This window comes from Zophobas morio, unplaced genomic scaffold, assembly GCF_036711695.1.
Source record: "Zophobas morio isolate AGI-343-1 ecotype UQ-CSIRO unplaced genomic scaffold, CSIRO_AGI_Zmor_V1 ptg000041l, whole genome shotgun sequence".
In the NCBI taxonomy this organism is placed as follows: domain Eukaryota; kingdom Metazoa; phylum Arthropoda; class Insecta; order Coleoptera; family Tenebrionidae; genus Zophobas; species Zophobas morio.
The window spans coordinates 5,600,095-5,624,737 of NW_026972146.1; the positions used below are offsets into that span (position 1 = coordinate 5,600,095).

The window sequence follows — 24,643 nt, forward strand, 5'->3', positions numbered from 1 at the left end:
CCATTTTGAAACGTTAAGTAATCCGTTTTTGAGTGGGACTTTCTGTGTTCTGTGCTGGTGTGGAAAAAGCTTCAAAAATAATTCCTTTAGGTTGGCACTTTATGTAAATCTGGGACGGAGTAAATCTCAAAAAGCCCCACCGCATTTGTAATAATGTTGATTTTTGCGGAACGAGCGGATTCTTTGTAGTCGTACGCCTCTGCCGCTCACACAGCCCGCTTTGTGAACGCCTGCAACTAGTTAATTGCTCTAATTGTACGATTACAAGACGTCTTTCGGACTTCTCTTTCAATTAGCCAGAATGCGGTCCGGTCATGTTTTTATTATTGAAAAATGTTTTTCCGCCGGCTTAATTCGCTTATAATTACGGTTTGTGTAAAAATGGATTTTTTAATGGAATTAATTAAAGTACGAAACTGGCGGGCTTCACGTTGTTAACGCCGGATAATTAATTATTCAAATTCACTATTTCAACGTTTTGTTAATCTGCTCCCGTAATTGCTTTTAACGTTATATATTAAACGATAAACACACAATAAATATATAAATCATTAATGGGGGAGGGCGGACGTCGGGGGGCGGCGACTGATTCTTGATGGGATTTTATTAACGCGATGTGTAACCTAACGGATTCGTTTCTGTTCTAATTGCACTGAATAAATATTTATTTCTCACTGCCGGCTGTTTTTATTTTGCAATGAAACATTGTAATTACTGTAATAACCTCTTCATTTCAGAGCATGTATTACATTACCATTTTAACAAGCAATTTAATTAAATCGAGTTAATTCTAATTAATGCCTCTTTCACAACGACAGAGCTGATGTTTCAGACGTGAGGAATTCAGCGGCTTGCGCAAGCGACAACCTAGAACTAGGGCGTACGCAAACAAACAGGTACGCGAAACTAAAAACGCATTTTCGCAAATTATTATTTGTGCGCCGGTCATAAATTTTCTTTTTTAATCAAACAAGGTTCATTATTTATCGCAAACAAAATATTAACATTCATTCCATTCATTTTTATTTAATTTCGCAATTTAATTATTCCGCATGTTTGCCACCGCAACAATACACTGCAAAAAACCATTTTTGAAAATAGATTAGTTTTTTCCGTGTTGGCAAAACCAGCGGCGTTTCCGAACCGTGACCTTTCGAGGGGACGAACTATCGAAATGTTTGCTTTTGCAGGTGACGTAAAATTTCTGTTTAGTGGAAATTATCCTCAGTGTTTACGCGTCTCCATAAATATCACTAAATCACAATTACTACTGACGTTTCATTGTCGACGACGCGCGATTATAGCGTCACGTGACCAGTGTGGGTAAAGCGATCCAGGTTCATCGTTCTTTTTCAAAAATTCGGAATGCACGGAAAATTGTCTTGTAAAGTTTTTCTCCTTCGAAGATGCAGCTTTGGAATTTTTTAATTCGATAAACTGAAAGCAACCTGTTCACACATGAATAAATAGCTACGTAAAAGTCGTGTTTGTTTTATTACCCAGCGTGTAGCTGCTTCAGGTGTTGCAAATTTTTATTAGTTTGTACGTACTACGTGAATCTTAAAATAAGTCAAGATGGACGAAAAAAGATTAGAGCAACAGAGTCTAATACACAAAAATAAAAAAACTGGTCGAAGGAAGAGAGAGAACTTCCCTCGCCCCTGAAGTGCAGCCCAACAAATCCATCTTCTTTGTTTTCTGATAACGTCTATAAAGTGGCAAAAATAACATTCCCACAGCTTCTTTGGCTTGAACTTTTCATTTGTTCAATTCTTCATTTTTTTATGAGTTTTTCGATTAGCAATTTTTCGAGTTTTTAGGTTTAATTTTTTCAGTATTTCGATTTTCCAATTTTCGATTTTTTTTATTTTCAGATTTTGTGATTTTTCGATTTTTCGTTTTTTTTTTTTGTTTCTACAATTTTACGATATCCAACTCTTGGTGTTTTCATCTTTAAATTTAAATATTTTATTGCGATTACATTTTTAATGAGGCGTTAAAGTACCACGTGATCGACTCCACGCCAATCAGATATCGCTAACCACCTTGTTAAATGCGTGGTTAACTTAATCTCAGTTAAAATATCCCATAAACCGGCTCGTAGATTTTTAATTTTTCGTTTTCTCAATTTTAGATTTTCCAGTTTCATGATTTTTCAATTTATCGTTTCTTCAGTTTTTGATTTGTCATTTTTATAGTTTTATTTTAAATATGTATGTAATAATAATAATTTTTAAAATTTTTGATTTTTTCAATTCTATAATTTTGGAATTTTTCCATTTTTCAATTTTCTAACTTTTTCATTTATTCGATTTTTCAGTTTCAGTTTTTTCAATTTTTCGTTTCTCCGATTTTCGATTTGCAATATTCCAGTTTTTCATTTTTTAATTTGTAAGTTTTTCGATTTTCCAACTTTTGGATGTTTCAATTTTTAGATTTTGCGATTTTTCGATTTGTAATTTCACGAGTTTTCAATTTCAGGAGTTTTCAAAATTTCATTTTTCAATTTTTCGATTTCTTTTATTCTCTATTTTTTTCAATTTTTGGGTTTTTCAGTGTTCTGATTTTATAATTTTCATTTTAAATATAAAATTTTTCAATTTTTTAAATTGCCATTTTTTGGTTTTCAAATTTTGATATTTCAGTTTCATAAATTTTCACATTTTCCTTCCTCCATTGTTTGATTTACTTTTGACTTTTCAATTTTTTATTTCTTCAAATTTTTCGACTTGCAATTTTCCATTTCGGTTTTTTATCTTCTTTATTTTTACAATTTTTCGATTTTTTAATACTCGGATTTTATAATTTTTAAAATTTTTCGTTTCTTCAATTTTTCGAATTGCAATATTCCAATTTTTCATTTTTTTTTTGTTTGTTCAAAAAACACTGAAAAAATAACGGAAACGAAAAAACGAAAAATTGTGATATAAATTGGAAAAAATGAAAATTAAAAAAATCGGGAAAACGTAAAATAAAACTTGTTACAGTTTTTCGGCTTCACAATTTGTGGGTTTTCCAATTTTTTTTTTTTATTTTTAAAGTCTCCCGATTTTTAGTTTTTCAATGTTTCAATTTTTCGTTTCTTCAGCCCTTCGATTTGCAATTTTTGTTTGTTCAGTTTTTTGATGTTCCAATTTTTCAACCTTTCGATACACAAGAAATGAAAAAATTGCAAAATTGAAAAAACGAAACAGTATAAAAAGAAAATTTTGAAAAATCTAAAAATTGAAAATCAAGAACTTAAAAATTGAAAAAGTGCAAAATCGACAAAACGAAATTGTATTATAAAATCAAAATATTCAAAATTTAAAAATTGATTAAATAAAAAATTATAAAATCGAAAGAAACATTGAAAAAATAAAAGAAAGGTAACAACGAAAAACTGTGATATAAAATCTAAAAACTATGAGTACATTGATAAACCACAAGCATACAGTTATAAAATTTTGCATGTCTCAGAGGATTTATTAGGCAAAATTTTGAGATAACGTCATTTTTGGTAGGAGATAAGTGAACAAATTCTGATTAACGGTTTACCATGATTCGATAACTTTAAAACGTTTGCAAGATTTCAGAGGATTGCAGTTTCAAAGTTAATTTGCAAAATATTGTTATAGAAATTTGTGTTTTTTTTTCCAAAAATCTTGATGTAGATGGTGAAAGTGCAGGAGTATCTTATTTATATAAATTACAATTTAATAAACTATGTAAAATAATATTTTCTTGTACAATTTTGCATTTGCTCGATGTGGACGTTAAAAAATAAAGGCGGCTTGATAAACCGCAAGTATAGAAAAATATTATTTCACAAAATTTGAATAGGATTTGCTTATAAATTTTACAAATTTTCGAAAAAGTTGGATATAAAAGTTCAGGGGCAAGGGAAGTTGTGTCGAAATAACTTTCGACCAACTTTTTTCATTTGTATATAGCTGCACATAACGAGCAGCTGCTTCTGTGAGAATATTAAAGACCATCGTTCTTCCAGAAACCGCGACTAATCTTCGAATTTGGTCCCCTTACAAAAATTCGTTCGGTCCCGCCCTGCCGAGCCGCAATCGTGTTAGCTGCCAAATTATCGCCGCAATTCGCACCCAACCACCCAAAAATAAACGGTCTCCGCGTCAAATTAGCTCTCTAAGCAATAAAGTAGCAATTTGCCCTTCTATCCATGATCTTGGCCACCTGTCCCCAATCCAAACATCCTGCAAATACGAAAACCACCCCAGCTTCCTGTCGGTCTCCCAGCCATAATAATCACCTCGACTAGGTGTCGAGTAAATTTGTAACTATTTGTAACATCCTGCGCTATTAATCCGCCATCATAAAAACGCCCCACGACAATATTTTATTTTCGTCTTCGGCGATCTGTTGATTGCGCCTATCGCATTTCCTGCCTTTTTGCATCACCAACGACTATCCGTCTCCGTCGTTAGGCTCTCGTCACGTCATTACGGAGTGTGGGATTGTTTTGGATATATTCCAAACGGCCTCGCAGATGAGTTTGTTTAACGCATTTCACCCCCTTGATGTCGATACGCGCGATTTGGGATCGCTTGGCCGCGAATCGCGCTCGTTAAGCCGTGAACACATCAAAGGTGTGCACTTTTTGCGGCGTAAGCGAAAATAGCCCGTTCACACGGCGAGGCGCGGGAGACAGACTAATGTGTTTTTAACTAACGTCTCTTCGAAACACATTAGCGGCGGCAATTATCGCATTATTGTTCGGCAAACTGGACGGAGGTGCTAAAAGAGCCGGGTTGATGCCGGGACAAGGGCATTAATGTGAAAGTGCATTACCTCGGTGCGTAAATAACGGCGGGGCGGGCGGACGGTGCCAGGGAAAGAGGGAATTTTAGCGGCCGTATCGAAATTTTCCTTTCGGGAGGTTGGGAGAAAAAGTTTCTGCTGATTTGCGCCTTCTCATTTGCTTGATTTGTGCTTTCTTTCGCGGTGGGAAGGCGGACAATTGGGTTATTGTTGTTTTTATGACTGGGTCTTTCATTTGGCTGTTTTACTCAAAACTGAGTAAGAATTTTGCAATTTCGGCTAACTTTTGCATCACACATGATTAATTAACTAGAAAAATGCTACAGACGGTAAGTCTACTATGATTTGTTTCTCTAATAAAATGTTAAAAAGCGCCCCGCAAGCTGCAAACCCCGTTCATACACAACATCTCACTCGCTGTGCGAGCTTGACGCAATTTCTTTATTTTATTCTTCATTTTCATCTCAATTCCTTTATTTCATTTCTTTTCATTTTCTATTTACATACATTTATCCAATTTTGCATATTTTGGAAATCAATTTTAGGTTGCCTCGACCTTGCATAGTTCTGATAACACTGTTCTGTTTTGTATTGACGATTTTAATAACTACAGAAATATGGGTCAAATACATGGATTAATAATCAACGCTCCAATTTTGATACCACGAGTTCAAGTTTTTTTTTAACCTGATAATGCCCATTTTTCAAAATGGCGATTTGGGAAAAATGATAGGAATTTTTGAATAAATGAAGCCGAAAATAAATTCTCGAAAATGTACAAAAAATTCTGGGATATAAATCTCGATTACTGATTCGAAAAACAGCACGGTGATAGTCCCGGACCAAGATTTTGGAAATTTTCTGTTTAAAAGATGTTTTTTTTTTAATTTCAAAAATTGTCTCATGGCATATTGACGATTTTGGACAATTTGCAGGAATTTTCAAATAAATGAAGCCGAAAATAAATTTTGGAGGTCGTACGGTACAGAAAAATTTCTTAGGTAAGTTCCAAAAGTAGTCGAAAAAAGGTCGAAAATTTCGTAAGGGGAGCGTACTGAAAAATTGAACCTTTGGGAAATTTACTCAAAAATCCATAAAAAATTCTAGGATAGAGATCTAAACAAGCTGATACGAAAAACACAGCGTGTGGACGGTTTCGAATCAAGATATTGGAACTATGTATATTTTCTTAGAGGATATATTATTTGGCAAAATCATTCTTATCTTAGCAAGTACTAGCCCCACCCACCCGTCCTCTATTTTCTTAGAGGGTATATTATTTGCCAAAATCAGTCTTAGTTCTTAGTACTTCCTAAGATAAGACCGATTTTGGCAAATAACGAAACGTTATAAATTTTTCGTAAAAAATAATTCTGTACTACTCACTTAAATATCTTTCGTTGTAAAAAATTGGACCTTTTTGAAAAAAACCTGCGAACTGAACACGTGTCTCCTTACCATTCACGAACCTGCATTGAAATCGAAATGGAAATCTTCCTTTTGTCCATTCTTCGCAACCCGGTCTTGTAAAACCGACCTTCCCGAACGTCATTCACCGCACCAAATAAAACTGCATAATCCGGTTCGGCTCCGACCCAGATCGACCTCACTCCATCGGCGAACAAGTGACCAACGATAATCGTCCGCTCTAGCGTGAACAGAATAGGTCCGCGACGAGCGCTCTGCGTGATCCTCTCGCCGCTGATCTATTCCTTCGCGCGCCACAACACTGCCGTCGTCATGTCTAATGAATCTATTAATCGTCAGTTAACATTCACACATCAACGCCGTCATTCCCGCAGCGCCAATTACCGCGCGTTAACCGCCGTTTATTTGGCGAATTTTTTTGACGGCAACTGACGATCCGATCGATTCCGGCGGCGCCTCCTGGGAACTGACTTTTGCCGTTCGGCCACGGCCCCACCCACCCCCGAACAATTACGTCTCAACCGGGTATGTACATATTTAGATTAAGAAACGCTTTGTTCGGCAAACTAAATAAAGCGGGCCTCGTTTAGTCGAAGTGTAAAGCTTTGAACGTTAATGCGGCCTAATGTAAGCGAGTAGTTGTGTTTACTAATAAAACACATCGGTAATTAAGCGTTGCTAATTTGGTAATAAGCATCCGCAAACACAGAATTCAATTAGCGTCGACCTCGATGCAGGGCCGGACAGTCGTAGGTTTACGGGAGGTGGAAGGTGGTAAGGGAAAGTGAACGTTTGGGACAGTGGAGAAACGTAGTGTCGTAATTTAAATTTTTTTATGTTTAATACTGTAACAACTTTCCGATAACAGGGATCGAGCGTCAAGAGTTTAACAGATTTTCAGATTATACTCTGATTTTTGTTGTTCCGGAGGCGTAAATATCAAATAACTTCACGTACGCTGCGAGGTCAACAATCAGTTTGAAGTATTAATAAAAATGTTTTTTTTTTTCGACAACTTAGTAAACAATTGGGTAATTTATGGGGTCATAATTTTGCCAATAAAGTCGCATTAAAATTTTGCCCACCTCCAAACAACATATACACACTTATTTGGATAACTATCTTGATTCATAGTAAATAAATATTGAATTTGTTTCGTGAAATTGACCATTGTGTACATATTTCATCCCACTTGCACTTGTGTATTCACAAATTGAAACAATTGCTTATTTTTCAGAGAGGTAAATAAATCAGTCACATATGTGCAAATCATTTGTGTACGTGGAAACAGTATCGGTCCAAGAGTGGACCCTTACGGAATTCCCCTAGAATCATGAAGACTTGACAACCGAGGTCACCGTTCACGCAAGAAGGGTTCGTAGAAAGTACGACAGTGTGCACTAGTGAGTCCTTTGCCAATTTATGCATGTTTCTCAAAGATTGTTGCAAAAAACCGTCACTTCTGAGCCGGATTCGAACCATTTTTGTTTTGAAAATGACCGTTGCGCGTCCGCCTTCTGCATCCTGCCTCGTCTAGGTTCACCGTTAATTAATCTTAAAGTTAATATATTATTCATGCGGGAATGATCAGCAACGTTTCAATTTAATTGTCGTCGTGTATATGTCGATCTAATTAAAATTATTATCCGCAATTGTTCTTGGAAACGGGCGCAACTCGTATGTAAATGTAATGTTTCAATTAAAAACGGACACTCTAAATATGTCCGGGTTAATTAATTTTTATTCGCGTGCAATCCATCCCTGCAGAACACCGACTCGAGAGCATTAGCATAACGAAAAGTAAAAAACAAGGAGAGTTAATTTAGTCCACGCAAATTGCTCCGTAAATTGGAAACGTCGAGATAATTGACCGTTTTATTATTTATGGCCATCCACCCGATTGTCATTGAAGATTTATCGAAGACCGATTTCAATTCTAACTAACTGAAAGGAAAGTGGCGCGACTCGTATTAAGGTTATTAAAGGTTTACCTTCATTGGCGGGGGTTTCATCCGGACCGGGTCGACACTTACCTACAACAGAAATTCAACACTTTAGCATGGCGTGCCACCACATCACAAACAAAAACCAATTAAGAACCGCGTTATCGACGATCAAATTAGATGACATATGTCAGCGTCTAATTACCGCGCTTTCGGCAATATTGACAGGTTACATACGATTCCCTGCGGATGCACACTACACGAACGACGAGATCTTCACCGATTATCGTCGACTGTTTTTGCGTGTACACAGCTAAGTGTGTTTACGCTCGATCTTTCAAAAAACTTCACATCTGTGTTTATGTTCTTATGGTGTGTCAACATGACTTAAGTAAGACTGTGTCACTTGAAGAAATAACGTTCTGATGTTTACTTAATGGTGTTTTAAATTACTTATAATAACTGTGCCGTTGCAAAAAATGCCTAATGGCGATAAAAATACGAGTAATAAGTAGCTGTGCGGCAATTACCGTCGCTTGTAATGTTGGGTTAGGTTTAGCGAAGCGGCTCTAGTTGAAATGGCGTAAACGGTGAAAAATGTCGAAGATAGCGGCGATACTGCGACGAAAATTTTAATTTTATTTTTAAATGGATTCGTTATCATAATGAAAAAGTGGATATGCTAGGCGAAAAAATAAGTAAAAGAATATTTAACGCAGTGTAAAGGTCAAGAACTGGCAATAGTGACACAGTAAAGGTCCCGAGGCAGACTCCTGCAGAAGGCTTTGCTGCAACAAATATAACCTTTTATATAACTGATTTGAAATGAAACCGAAAACCATTTCGGAAAAAGTAAAAAATTTCGAATTTGACGAAGTTGTCTGAAAAAAATATATACATTGACGAGCTGAATCGAAAAATATAGCAAATTTAGTCCCCTAGCAGGATTTACAAAACATTCGGTTTTAAAGTCACAAAATCCTGAAAACTGTGCTGTCGACAATTTTATAAAGAGGGGGAGTACTGAAAAACTGAGCTTTCTTTACCCACGTAAATACAGTGTGTCAGACGAAGACAGAAACAGAAACATACCAAATGTGGTAATTGACAGTTTTACTTCCTTGCCAAGACTAAAAGAATTTTACTATATTTACAGAAAAATCTCCTGGGGTACTTTTCCTGAAGGTGATCAAAAAAGGGCTGAAAATTTCATAAGGAGGGATATTGAAAAATGGAACTTTTGGAAAAATTGCCTAAGAATCCAGAAAAAAAACCAGGCTGCAGACATCGATGTGTTGAATCGAGATACAGAAAAATATAACATATTTATGATTCCCGAGCAAGATTTTCGAAATATTCAGTTTGATTTTTTTTTTATCGTAAAAGTTGCCATTTTCCCAAGAAATGAAGTCGAAAATAAATTCGGTAGGTCATAATCTATAAAAAAATTGTTTTGGTAATTTTCGAAGTAATAGTAATAGCAGTGGTAATTTATTCATGACAAAAATTACATAGTAATTTTTCATACGTCAATAAATATAAGTACACTCTCGAAAAATTGTTTAAAAATCCAGAAAAAATCCAGGATACAGATGTCAACTTGCTGAATCGAAAAATATAACGTGTTTATGATCCCGGAGCAAGATTTTCGAAATATTCAATTTTTTTTATTCCTAAAAGTTCGCTTTTTCATATTAGCGATTCTAGAAAAATGGTACGAATTTTTTGAAAAATGAAGTCGAAAATAAATTCTGTAGGTTGTAATCTACAGAAAAATTGCCTTAGGCAATTTTCGAAAGTGGTCGACAAAGGTTGAAAATTTCATAAGGGGGGAATATTGAAAAATGGAACTATGGAAAAATTGCTTGAAAATTTTGAAAAAAAAAACAAGAATACAGATATCGACGTGCTGAATCGAAAAACATAAAAACGTAGCGTGTTTATGATCTCCAAGCGAGATTTTCGAAATATTGGTTTTGAAATCATTTTTTTAAAGATCAAAAAAAAATATCATTTTTCATATTAGTGATTCTGGGAAAATGGAAGGAATTTTCCATGAAATGAAGTCGAAAATAAATTCTGCTAGTCGTAATCTACAGAAAAATCGTTTTAAAAAATTTTTGAAGGTGGTCGAAAAATGAAAAATCATAAAAAAGATTTTTTGAAAAGTTCCCTAAAAATTTACAAAAAATTCGGGATATAGATCTCCACGTGCTGATTGGAAAACAACACGTATTTATAGTCCCATTTTCGATATATTCTGCTCCAAAATAGAGTTCAGGGAACACTTACGAAAGGTCACCGACGAAATTAAGACAACTTTTGCCCCATCTTCTGGGGAAATGTAAATCCTTTGCTAACTTAAGACATATACTTAAAAATCTGAATTTAAGTGAGATCCAGATAAATCAGCTAAATTATCAGCATTTAATTTTATTTATCGGTGTTTTAAGTTACGATCAAAGGTAAAAGTGTGTTGAAAGCTCGACATCGAAGCTTTCGAATAAAAACTGTAGAAAGGAACAGCCCACGAAAGGTCTTCAGGCGACATTTCTCTTTCAGTTTCTTAATTCGATTCCTTGTACAGGAATTGAATTGTTAATTAAAGGTTGTCGAATAATCTGCCAAGCAATAAATTGGCGTGAAGAGAGAGAAAGAGTGCGAAATCGGAGCGAGACAGCGCCGAGAAATCAATAGTTAATTATTTAAGCGGCAGAAATTAATTAATAAAAAGAAACTTTGAACGCAAAGTGGGTTATTGATATTAAAACAAGTGAAGAACTGACAGCCCACTTGATTTATTCGCGTAATATCCTGGCGGGAAGTTTAATTCGCTCCTTAAAGATTTTTTAAAATTAAAAAAGATCGTAATATAAATGACAGTGTTATGACAAGGCGGGCGAGTGCGACTTTTAACTTCCATTATTAAAAAATATCATTCAGAAATCTGCATTTCAATGCACGCGGCGCGGGGGGCGGCGGGGGGGCGCCACGTGACACCCCCACCCCCACCCCCCACACGCGTTTAATTGCGGACCACGTGTTGGAATGTTTGTTATTCGCAGCGTCGGCGTCTGTTTCAGCGACTCTTTGATTAAATCGAGTCGGTTTTCCGGACGCCCGGAAAGAAAATCCGGTAATCTCTGTTCGAAATCTGCGATATTTGATCGTAGTTTGCCGGCTCGCCGCAATGGCGCTATTCCAATAATTGAATCGCTCTCCAATAGCCGTAATGCGCTAATAATACGTCATAATGTGCGATGGTATCGCTTGATGGGATTGCTTTGTTTCGGGCGGGAGCGCGCCTCCTTTTGGGCTTCTCTCTCGGGCAGACGGGAGATGTCTGTCTGCGTAATGCAATTTAGTCCAGATATATATATATATATTATGAAGTACCACCCGCCGCCCCCGCGCCGCCCCCGGATTCGCGTATAAACTATACAACGATCGAACCTACGGATCCGGGGCTCCCCTCGACGTGACGCGTGTCTTGTTTAATTATGGACGGGGGGCTTATTCATACAAGGAGTCGCCGTCAATCGAGAGGGTTTAATTAAAACCGAGGCCGCAACCGCCCGAAAAGTGCGGACGCTCGATTACCACCCCAAGGAAAAAATAATTGGATGTGTCTATCGTCTTGTGATGCGGAGATTTATATGGAGATTTTTCCTTGGGTTTGAGACGCAGGAAAGGGGGATAGCTTTGATGTTTCGCGATCTGGATACGTGTGGAGATTATAATATTCATTACATTGATTGTGTGAGAGGCCTATGGTGCTTGAGTAGACGATATTTGAGAAGTAGGGTTGCAATGGTCTGTAGTTGCGTGCCTAGCGTTTAGAAAAACATGTAGCTGAATATATGGAAATTTGAATTGATTCCTATACAGGGCGATCCAGAGTGATAATCAGAGGTGTGCCATTAATCGCCATAACTTGGACTCGATAATATGAATAAAACTTAGGGAATTAACAGGTCTCACTTTCTGCCCCCCCAAGTCGCTAAAACCAATTATGCTAATACGGCCCTGGTCACGTAACTCCAGAAATTAATTTCAGCCCTGGCCGCTATCAGATTTGTAAAATACATTCGCATATAGCACAACACAACGGGACTCGGAAAATCGTTTTCCAATCCTCGGACTTTCCCATCTGGAGTTATTGCCCACCAGCTCCACGAGGAAAAACCCGTAATTACCATAAATCCCCCGCGCCGCCCCAAATAATGAAATGATTTATTCGCAAAGTCATTTTTCTTTGATTCGCCCCGTGTAAAGGAAATTAAAATGCGTCTTCCACGTAATTCGGGCGCGGGGGTCAGGACGATTAAAAAAATAACAATCCCCCGCGCCCCCTCCTTTTCCCCCAAACAAGCTTATTCAATCACGATCCACTCGAAATTATATTCAAACCGAACACGGGCATAAACAAATCCAATTAAGTACGCATTTATTCTGACAAGCAGACCTCCCCTTTTTGACTGGTCGCATATGTGGAACAGCGCACCATGTTAAGGGTGAAACTCGACGAGGGGATGAATTACGCGCGACAGGGTTTCACGACGAAAATAATATCGTATACCTGATTTATTTTTATTGTTGCATGATAAACTATTGTGGCCGGGCGTACGCCCTCGTGCTGCCGAAAAAATTACTCCGAACGGGTTCTTGCCCTTCGAGGAACATCTGTATTTCGAGGGCCAAATGAAGATCTTCGTTTTGTTCGCGACGCAAAGACCGGGCAGGGCAGGGAGGGAGAATGGGCTTTAATAGATTAGATAATAGGGAACGGATCGGGAAGAAACGGAACCGGTCGCTTATTAAAATTGAATTGGGAGTGGAAGAAAAGCGATTAGTTTGGCTTGTTTTGCCGTGAGGATGATCTTGGGGGGTGAACAATGGGGCGCGGATTCAGGCGAAACCGGACTGGATGTGTGGAAAAAATGGCCCATGCCAAATTGGGTCCTCTTGGGAAAGACGCAGTTGAAAATTAAATTAGAAATTGTTCTAATCTAATCTAATTTGTGTTTTTATTTTTATTTCACCGGGATCATTTTCCAAAGTAGCGTCGTCACGCTGCAGCCAAGACAGCTACGTAATCACGTATGTGTAGCCTGTATGAGTCCTAAATTGATAAATACTACAAAATTGAATATTAGTATACACAGTGTTTATAAAAAAGAATCGAAATATGTAGTAATATTTGAAAATTATAAAACAATATAATTGTTTATAAACACTGTGCATATCAAAACTCAATTTTATTGATATTATATCAATATATATAAAAAAAAAACATAAATAAATAACATAAAATATACACAGAATATTCTTTTTAAAAAAAACTTTGTATTTTTTTTCTCACTTTGTGTATTGTAGTATTAACAAAATCTTGAGGTAAATAACTCAAAATGGTTATATCGTCCAATTTCTTTGATTTGTAATCTAGTTTTCGCTGGCCAATATGTCAGCATCATACAATTTGCGTTTTAGTGGGTTGTCTATAATCTCGTGTCTTAACAACGTAAATTGAGCTTTCTTTTCAATTGCGTTACAAAATTAAAAAACATTGTGGGACAAAATTCGAGATCTATCAAAGGATAATTTTTGGGAGTTCAAACTGTAAATACTATGTTAATAAAGTCCTTTTTGCCAAAATTTTGATGACCTTCTCGATATAACATTTTTTAGTGAGAAAGTCTCGTTTCATCCATCAATTACTCTCTCATTACTTTGAAGAAATACCTTGAGCTTGGTGTCCTATTTCTCAAAAATTACCATTTGGGTCCATTTTCTTGGACGAGTCGGTTACAGCTGCGAGATAAAGAACATGCTGCAGAAATTTATTGACCTTATTTTTTTTTATGAGGACCGTTTAAGTAGCTTCCACGCAGATCATATCTATCCACTTCGACCACCTGATTTGACACCCGTAGATTATTTCTTGTTCCCGAATTCATCATAATAATGCCCATTTTTAAGAATTATTAAATTTACTTAAAATTCAAGTAAATTTCCTAAAATTTTAGTTCCTGCTTTGTGCATAGAAGTAAGCTGGTAATGTTTCCAAATTTTGATCATTTTTTGTAAAAGTACCTGCTAAGATAAGATCGATTTTGGCAAATAAATTTTTCAACAAATTGATACTGTCTTTTATGTTATTTTATAATCTAATTTTTTGAGGGAGCTGATCTGAAACACATAACGTATTGATGGTTTCAGACCAAAATTTTAGAAATATTCGGTTTGAAAAAAAAATTTTTACATTCTTAAAAATCATCATTTCACATTGACGATTTTGGAGAAATGGTAAGAATTTTGAGAAATAAAACCGAAAATAAATTTTGGAGACCGTACTGTGCAGAAAAATCTCGTTAGGAAATTGTCGAACGTGGTCGAAAAAAGGTTGAAAATGTCACAAGTACCTACTGAAAAATTCAGCTTTTCGAAAAATTGACTAAAAATCTACAAAAAAATTCTGCGAAAAACACGGATCAAGGTTTTGGAAATGTCGGTTTGAAAAACATGTTTTTTTAATTTTCAAAAAACTGTCATTTTATCTTGACAATTTTGGAAAAAATGGGAGGAATTTTCGAAGAAATGAAGCGAAAATTAATGCGCGTACTAAAAAATTGTGCTTTTGGAAAATTTACCTAAAAATCCATAAAACATTCTAGGGCAGAGATCCAAATAAGCTAATTCGAAAAACACAGCGTGTGGACGGTTCTGGATCAAGATTTTGGAAATATTCAGCTTGAAAGAGATTTTTTTTTAATTTGCCAAAGATTGCCATGCTTCACATTGACGATTTTGGAAAAGCAGTTTGAGGAAATAAAGTCGGAAATAAATTTTGGAAATCGTAATCTACAGAAAAATCTCTTTAGAGGGTATATTAAGTATTTGCCAAAATCAGTCTTATCTTAGCGAGTACTGGCCCCACCCACCCGTCCTCTATTTTCTTAGAGAGTATACCTATTGCCAAAATTATTCTTTATTGTAGCAAGCCCTCTATTTTCTTAGAGAGTATATTATTCGCCAAAATCAATCTTATCTTAGCAAGCACTGAGCCCGCCCACCCGCCCCTTATTTTCTTAGAGGGTATATTATTTGCCAAAATCGGTCTTATCTTGGGAAGTACTGCTAAGGTAAGACTGATTTTTGAAGATGATGTACACTCTAAGAAAAGAGAGGGCGGGTGGGCGGGCCGAGTACCTGCTAAGACTGATTTTGGCAAATCACATGTTCTTTAAGAAAATAGAGGTCGGGTTGGTGGGGCAAGTACCTAAGACCGATTTTGGCAAATGACATATTCTCTAAGAAAATAGAGGGCGGGCGGATGGGGCTAGTGCCTGCTAAGATAAGACTGATTTTGGCAAATGAGATCCTCTAAGAAAATAGAGGACGGGTGGGCGGGATTAAGACCTGCTAAAATAAGAGTGATTTTAGCAAATTACGTATCATCTAAGAAATTTAACTAAATTATTATAAGAAAAGACACTAAAGGCTCCAAGGCACTTTCAAATTTTTTCCAAACAGGAATACCTACAACCTCAAGATTGTTTTAAATTAAAAAAAAAAGCGGGGTCCCAAAATTAACTCAAAAGCAGGTCAGGTCAGAATTTTCCAAAAATAGAACATCAAAGTCCCCCAAAATTGTTTTAAATAATTTAGAAAAAAAAATCTCCAAATGGCTCCCAAAAAATACACCATGGGTACTCAAGAGTCCCCCAAATTAAAAAAAATAACTGCGGCAATCGATTTATTCAAATTCATAAAAAGCAAAACACTAAAAGCTCAAAAGATTTTTTCAAGTTCATCTAGCAATAAACACCAAGTTCCTTTAAAGTTATCCGAAAATAAAACACCGGGGGACCTAAAATTAACTGCGAACATTTTAAACGTTGAACGCTGAAATGGTAATTAAACATGGTGGTCATAGGCGAGAGAAATATTAACTAAAAGTTTTGTTACTAGTTATTGTGATAATGAATGTGTGGAATTAATCCGCCATTTTCCAGACACCCAGTATATTTAAAACAAGTAACAACGGGAAAAATGTAGATATTCTCAATTTCTCAGTACATGCTTAACTTCAACTGTTTATGTTTATACTTCGAAAGAATCTCAATATTTTCACGTTCAGATTACAAGCATGAGGGGTTAAAAGAAAATGAAAATTGATAGATTTTGTTATCTCAACGTGGAGGAAAGGACTGATTATTAGTTAAACACTCTATTTTTTTCAAAAACGTTAATAAATGTAAAGAACATTACCTAGTCAAAATTGTAAGTTGACGAACATTAAAATATTTGCAAGATTTCACAGCATTTCAAAGTTAAATTGTAACATATTGTTACATAAGTTTGATTTTTTTTCCCAAAAAGCTGGATAGCAAGGGTTAAGACTCAACACGGATTCATAAATAACACATTCAGAAGCTTGTTATTTTATAAAATTAGTTGAATTTACTAATGTTTCGGAGATTGTCTGTCTAATAAAACTCCGGGCAGACTAGACATGGACGGACGGAAACGAAAGATCGACTACTCTAGAGGGCGTGAGTGGAGAAAAAAAATCTTAAAAAAATTCATTATTAACTAAAATTGTGTATTTCTTTTAATTCGCTAGATTTTGAGACGTCTTGGATAGTTTAAAAAAAATTGCTTTGTTGTGTACGCTATTATTTTCCTAAGGTTACTAGGCCGAGAACGCGTCATGTCACTTAATCCAAGAATATCTGCGTCGACTTGCGCCACAACAAACACATTTCTTACTAATTATATATTTATTAGTCATTAGCGGCGATAATATTTCTTTGTTCTCCTTCGCGTTTTTCGGTCGATAAAACGCAATTATCAATTCCTTCCACCAAAACTACTGCGGTTTAGCCGCAGATTATTTCCATCGAGAAATACTGTGATTAATTTAATTCTTTGTCGCTTCCTCGCTGATAAATTAATTTCTATGGCCGCAACAAAAACAGAGCGTTTGCGTTAAAAAATCGTCGATTTCGATCAAACAAATCGATTACTTACCGAAAATCGTGAACCCCATGAAGATCTCTTTCTCGAAGCTCATAAAAAATGCCACTATTCGTAAAGTTTTTACGAAATTCTCCAAATCGGCCATCGAAAACTCTCGCTTCAGTTCACGCCGATTTCCTTGTAAAAACAGAATCGTTCCCGATCTGTTTATGAAAAACACGCCGAAACCGCAACCTCCTCATTTCAATTTAGTTTTATTGAACATTCCTCATCGCATTTCCTTGCCGTGAACCATTAGGAGAGAAACGGAAAGAAAAAATCCCCAACGGAATCTCGGCGAAGTGTGTGACCGGGCGCACGCCACTGATCCCATCTCCCTTCGTCCCTACATAATGGACTCGAGAAAAAACAAATTTGTTTTTTACGCTCAAATAGAGAAACAAAATTGAAAAGGAAACTGTAATAAGACCGGCTCGTCCACTCCCCGGTTCTCGTGTTGTTTTTGCATTTCGTTCTAGGCTCAATCATGCATACTTTCATCCGTTTATACCTTTGCGACGTTATTTATTGCTCTGCGGTCGGGTCCGATGCGAAAAAGTACAGGCCGGTCGCAATTAGCGCTCGGCGCGGCGCAGGGGTCCGCCCTCGGGCCCCTGCTCTTCCCGCGCTCAAAATAAAACGCAAACGGAACGCTGTTGACATAGGATGATTATCTCAATAAGTTTGGAGAGGAGACGAAGAAACCGTGAGCTCTGTCGATATTGTCAATCACTGTTCGATCTGTTTACAGAGACACGGAGACTTGACCGCACTTCTTCCTTCTTTTATTGCCGATCGATCGCCGCTTCCGTTTTAAATTCGGACACGATGTTTAATAGAAAAAGAAACCGTTTTTGATTAGGCTCGATGGCCGCCGGAAATGATCTACTCCCACCAGGACGGACCGGAGTTCCGGGGGCTTCAGAACGCGCGGACATTGATCCAAAACAATCACATTATCACACACAGAGAGACGTCGCTTTTTTACTACCGCTCATCAATAATTAAGTAAATTGGTGTTTGTATTGTGGCCGGGACCACCGAGGCTATCGAATGCGCTAGTGATTGTGGCGATTAAATCACAATAAAAGTAATTGAGGTCGATTAAGAAAATTAAAAGGAGAAGGCGAGAGGCACACAGCGCTCAACTAATGGACCTATGCTTGACGTGTATCGTTCACACGTTGCACGAACGTGCAGTTTGTTGCTAATTTTTCTGACAAGATTACAAAATAACTTTTTTATTCAGATGTTTTTAAACTCTTGCTTTTCGCGTCGGTTTTAACCGGAATATTAAATAAGTTTTCGTATATACTTGAAAGCTACATATTACTGATGTCTTCCAGAATTTTGAAATGATTTCCAATATTTTAATTTTTGCAATTTTAAAATTGTGGATTTTCGATTTATCGGTTTTTCGAATTTTCCGCTTTTACATTTTTCGATTTTTAAATATTAGATTTTTTAATTTTTCAACTGAAGATTTTTTTGATGTATGGATTTCTCGATTTTTCAATATTTTTCAATTTTAAAAATTTTAGATTTTTCAATTTCTCAATTTCTGGATGTTGCGATTTTTCGATTTTTTAGTTCTACGATTTTTCGGTCTTTCGATATTTCGGCTTCTCGGTTTTAAATTTTTCAGTCCTTAATTCTTTCGATTTTGTATTTCTCGATTTATCAAGATTTCGATATTTCGATTTTTTAATTGTTGAATTTCTCGATTTTTGATTCATTAATTTTTTGCAATTTTTGAATTTTTCAGTTTTTACTATTCGACTTTTTGATTTTAGAGTATTTCGATTTTTCAATTTTTCGATTTCTTGATTTCTGGATCTTTTGATATTTCGATTCCTCGATGTTTCAGTTTCTAAATAAATACTTCACTGTTTGGATTTCCCAATTTTTCGTCATTTAGTTTTGGAATTTTTCAATGTACCGATTTTTCAAATTTTTGATTCTTCAATTTTCCGATTTTCCAATTTTTGCTATTTTTTCGATTTCCTGATATCTCGATTTCTCATTTTTTCGATTTTTTGACTTTTCGATTTTTAAATTTCAGATTTTTGGATTTTTGAATTTTTGGATTTCGTTGAGGTTTCGATTTCTCGATTTTTCAATTTTTCGGTATTTATTTTTCATTTTTCAATTTTTGATCATCCGATTTTCCAGTTCTTCGATATTTCTAATTTCTAATTTTTCAACTTTTTAAATTTTTGACTTTTCAAGTTTTCCAATTTTTAAATTTAATTTGTTTCGATTTTTTGACGAAAAAGATATCTCGCGTCCGTCTGTCCGTCTGTCTGCCGTCTATGTCGATTTTTGTTAAACAGATAATCTCCGAACCTACCGAACCGATTGTTGTCAAATTTTATGTGTATTTTTAATATCACGTGGATGGTAGTAAAATGCTAACCAAACTTTGTCGAATTATCCCCACCAACAGTGTGATGACGTCACCTCAAAATTGTACCTCATAAATGGATTTTAAATTGTATAAAATAACATATTTTTAGATTTTATCCGAGATTCAAAATTGTATAACAATATTTAGAATTTAATTTTTAATTCATTTTTGTTGAATAAATCGCAAAATATAATGAGTCTAGACCCGTGATTTATGATTGCACATATATTTTTTATACTTCCTTATACACGATGACCCAAAAATGTTAAAAATCAATATCTCAATTATTAAAGGAAATTTCAGAACACAGTGTTCAACACTGTTTTCAGCTTAAAAAACTCCAGAAATCGTACTAGATATATCGACGACTTTTTTTGTTTGAAATGATACACAGTAAAAAAAGCTTGTATTGTAGAAGTTGCTAACTTTTATTTTTACTATTTCTCAGTCCCAACAATAAAGTAAAAAATAAACCTGGTACGATTTCTAAAGTTTTGCAAACTGAAAACAGTGGTGGAAACCCCGTTCCAAAATTTCCATAAATAACTGAAATATTGATTTTTTAAAATACGTGATGCAAAAATTTCAACAAAATTTAAACAATACAAGAGGCGCCTGGGTACTTTCACGTTTTTTCAACGTTTTATGACCTCTAGACTACGAAAAAATTGGTCTCCCATTTCCGTCTATCTGTCGTCTGTCTTGATTTTTATTAGACGGATAATCTCCCAAACCACAGGATCGATTTTTCTCAAATTTTATATGCATGTTAGGGGTATCGTGTAGATGGTCGTAAAACGCTAACCAAAAATGTCTATTTAATGACCTCCCCGCAAAATTTTGCTGAGTACACGCTATATACATTTTACAAAATAACATACTCCTGTACTTGTGATTTATGAATTTGCCTTAATTTTGTTTGTTATTATTATAATTTCTATACCAACCGTTCGAAACATGGCCATGGGTTTGATCTTCGATATATCCATTTTTTTCCTTACACTGTGACTGGTTTACGTGTACTTTAGCGGTCCATACAATATCTCCACTCTAAATTCTAGCGGTTATTTTAATTGTATAATTTTTCGAAGAAGCTCAATTCGTTAAACTGTACTTCAGGTGGTGCAAATAATCTTGAAACAATTTTTTTTCGTATTAAGAAAATCTCGTGTTTTTTAATCACAAAACGCTAATAAATATATTGTGGCCAAAAAATTAGGCAAATTATCAAACAAGCAGAAACAATCGTAAATTATGACCGTCGGGCGCTTCGCTTCCTGTTCTGATTTAATGGTTTCTTAGAATAATGTGCATGTATCGTTTTCTTTGATATTTCAATGTTCATGGTTGTTGTGTGTGATACCTTATTTAGAAAAAAAAAAAAAAAAATAGAAAAAATTAATGAATGAGACAAATTATTTTATTGATTAAACCAAGAATGGCTCACCCAATCTTCTAGAAAATTTGGGAATATATTACCTATCCAAATTGATATACATGTTCTTCATCACAAAATTTTGTAAGGAGAAATTTACAAAACACACGTTAAAATCAAATCTTACACATTTTCGAAAAAGTTCATAGTTTTACAGACGTAATTTTTGAAAGATTGCTTCTAAACGAAATGTAGATATAAACCGATGTATAATTTCATGCTTTATCGACATTTCGTAGCTTATAGAATACGAAATAGTAGTTCCTCCGTTTCGTCGGTCTGTCGTCTATTGGCGATTTTATTAGACAAGATAAGACAAAATAGATTGTTAAGACATTTCAGGTTTGCTTTAAGTCTTATTTTTGACAAAACTGAGACATGCTATCAGAATTCATCTGCTCATTCCTTCCAAAAATTTGATGACATCATCTCAAAATTTTGCGACGTGAATTTCGTTTGAAATGAGGAGCGTAACTTGCTTCTACATATATACCTATTTTTTTATAAACTTCTGATTTTTTGAACAGCTTTCTAGAATGTCTTAAAAAATAATATGTGAAGAAATAAATAGTTATTAAATCAAAAACGGCGAATCTTATTTTCTTCACGCAAATTCCATAAATTATCTAAGAAACTGGACATAATTATCTTAAAAATGGTTCATCTACTCAAAATGAGTAAATTTATTGCGACCCTTCTGAAGGCAACTTTATTCAAATAAAATGAGTTACTTTCTAAAAAACTGACAAAATTAATTGGTGTTTCTATAAATGTAAAATTATACGAAAAAAATTAAACTTTTTCTTCCTCGTATGATTACTGTCCTCGGCTTGGAAATTACGCAGTCAGTTTGCGTGGCGGTCGTGTGATAGAAAAGCATGCCTTAATCAAATGCGTGAAAAAACCAAACTTTCTTGCTGTATATTTTTTATTTTTTTAACTAAACAAGAAACTAGTTTTTCGACCATCTTATTTATAACTTATATTACACCGTGGTCTTGCAATAATTGCTTTCAATTGGAGTCTCCCCATTCGGAAACTAGTTCAACGGTGTTTTTGTTGTTCGATTATGATATTTAAGACGATTACAATAGAGCAGCAATCGAAAATAATTTTTGTTCAAGCTTAATTTAATGTTTTCTCCACAAAAATTCCTTGTCGATTATCTTGTCAAAGCAATTGAAGAAATTGGAAACTCGCCGTCAGCTTACGCAAATCGAGCAATAACTATATCCAAAACGTGTTAATTTTTTTGTATTATTGTGGGCTCGTTCTAGCAATTATTCCGCTCCACTTGGAGCAACACTCCGACAAAAACGCCCCACAAAACACATAGTTCTGTATTCGACACCCATAATTAAACGAAGAAATTAAAATGTTAATGGAATCGCTTATCTTCAAAAAAAGGCGAACTCGTTTTTAAATGTCGTCTAAATTGCCATTTAAAATTTTCCTAATTAAAAACCGAACCCAATCAATTTTCGACATGTCCATTGTTTCTAATTATCAAATCCGTCGTCGGACAGACAAAAAAGAAACCAACGCCGAGCCAGCCGGCAGCGCAAAATCAATTAGCGCTCCTTAATTTAAATCTAATTTAATTTTATTGAAACAATTTCAACAAGACGACGCCGAGGCAATTATCCCGATGGCAGACGAACCTAGGGCAGACAAACACGTTGTAATAGTGAAACGGCGAAACGTTCCAGGATTACAAGGACGCCTTTACTGCCCTCGTGAATTTTTAATCGGCAATTTATTTTTTCCGGGGGAACCCCGATCGCACGCAACGGCGTTATGTAAATGGCGCGCTTTCACCGGACTTTTTCGTTTCGTTGTTGCGTCTCGGCCAAATTGATTAGAAATAAGTAATTTTACGGATGGGTTGCCGCTCTAGACAAAAACGTTATTGGAAAATCATTTCTCGGACTCGAAACATCAATCACGCGGACGTGATTTATTCGATTAGGCCCGGAAAGAGTCGCGCGGAGGAGCGGAGGCCGCGAACACGTGGTCGCACCTTGCGGCGGTTCCGCCGGAAGTGCCCGCAACCTCGCGAAAATCCCAACATTGTACTTACGGCTTTCGTCGCGCTGTCCGCCGATGGTGTCGTCTTCCGTCACACCACACAACCAAGATAAACACGGAACGAGTCAACAAACACAGCGATAACACCGTCTGCTTATCTTATAGTCGGGTTCGCGTACGTGCGTGCGGAGTTCGGGAGGTTCAGCAGCACGTCCTCGCGCGCCGACCGCCGGACTCGGAATGCGCGTCGTGCCGCCGCCGCTGCCGTCACGAGCTTTGCGAGCTTTCGCGCACGAAAGCTCGCGGCTTATTTTCCGCCGGAGAGGGGATGAATAACACAAGACAGTCGCACCGCCTGTCAAATACGTCATGTCAAATATTTAGACGGACGCGAAGTAGGGTTTGATGTCGATCGGAGCGCCAAGGTAAGGCTAAAGGGGGGTTCACAAGGCTGGCACGCGTGACGAGCCGGGTTTATTAGACGTGTTTTTAATTAAAAGTGCCGCCGGTTCGGGCGGTCGCCGGTGCGGTGGGTGGCTGTTTTAAGCGCCGGAGTAATAAACGAAATTAATTCCGACGGTACGTTTCGCGGGCGATAAATTTGATTTTATGCCGAGTTCTCGATAAAGGCGTCGAAAATGGGCGAGTGGATGGGGGCGGCGCGACGGGGCTCCAAGAGATGGGACGGAAATGGAAAATGAAGTGCATGGGAGGAGGGCGGCAGCGGCGGCAGCTACTTAGCGCTGGTCGGGACAGGTTTTAATTTTATTCTGCAGTCAAGATTACTGTCTTACTTTTTACACATGGGTTGATGTTTTCTGAACGCAGCTCGCTTCGCTCGCTCAAAAATTTTTCTCTAGGGTATGAAACATACTTCGTTTACTAAATGAATCTCGGTGTCAGTTGTTTTGTTTAATAATAATAATAGCATATCGTTAATTGGTTCTACTAGTGGCTCTGAAATAATAAAACAACTTTGTCTATCCTCGTTGAATTTACAATGACTTGTTTATAATAACTACCATATTTAATTACATTTACAACAATTGTTGGAAGAGTTGCCCTCAAACTTCGATAAATTGACTCGCTCTTTCATATTCTCAAATACTCGGTCATAAAATTCCGTTAGAAATAAATATATAAATTACAATAAATCAGACTCTCACCACAAAGCAAGTTGTATGTTCTAAGAGACGACTTACGTAATTTGGTGACATAATGGGCAGCAAAAACTAGATCACAAATAAAAAAATCGCACGATATAAAGTCATTGCATAGATTAGAAAAATCAACGGACTAAGAACGGAGCCCAGAGTAACGCCATCGATATCGAAATTTACTTACAATAAAATATGTTTATTTGGGTGCACAGAATTTTTTCAAATATCTTTTTAAAAAAAGTTTCATAACACGACTGACTTCGCTCGCGAACACAATTATAAAATCATAAAAAATCAGATATGGCTTATAAGGGTAGTGAAAAACACTTTGTTCGGTGAGTAAGAATCTTGTGTGGTTTTTCTTAATATACGAAGTCTTCTTTTCCCAACAAGAAACTGAAAACATCTTTAACTATCCTGTTGTTGACAGAAAATTCTATATATTAAAAAA

The 24,643-nt window shown here is 36.1% G+C and overlaps 1 protein-coding gene across 3 annotated transcripts in view; it reads right to left on the reverse strand.

The window, feature by feature from the left end:
• Positions 1–23,462, reverse strand: part of LOC135140839 (LIM domain only protein 3-like) — a 41,220-nt gene extending 17,758 nt beyond the window's left edge. The window contains exons 1-2 of one of the 3 annotated variants that reach the window (XM_064071549.1): positions 23,085–23,462; positions 8,190–8,231 (exon numbers count right to left, since the gene is read on the reverse strand). In XM_064071549.1, the coding sequence (XP_063927619.1) occupies positions 8,190–8,210 (21 nt within the window). In that variant the 5' untranslated portion in view covers positions 8,211–8,231; positions 23,085–23,462. The remainder of the gene's footprint in view (positions 1–8,189; positions 8,232–23,084) is intronic. The other 2 variants (XM_064071550.1, XM_064071551.1) reach the window with 2 other exon arrangements.
• Positions 23,463–24,643: the final 1,181 nt, after the last annotated feature.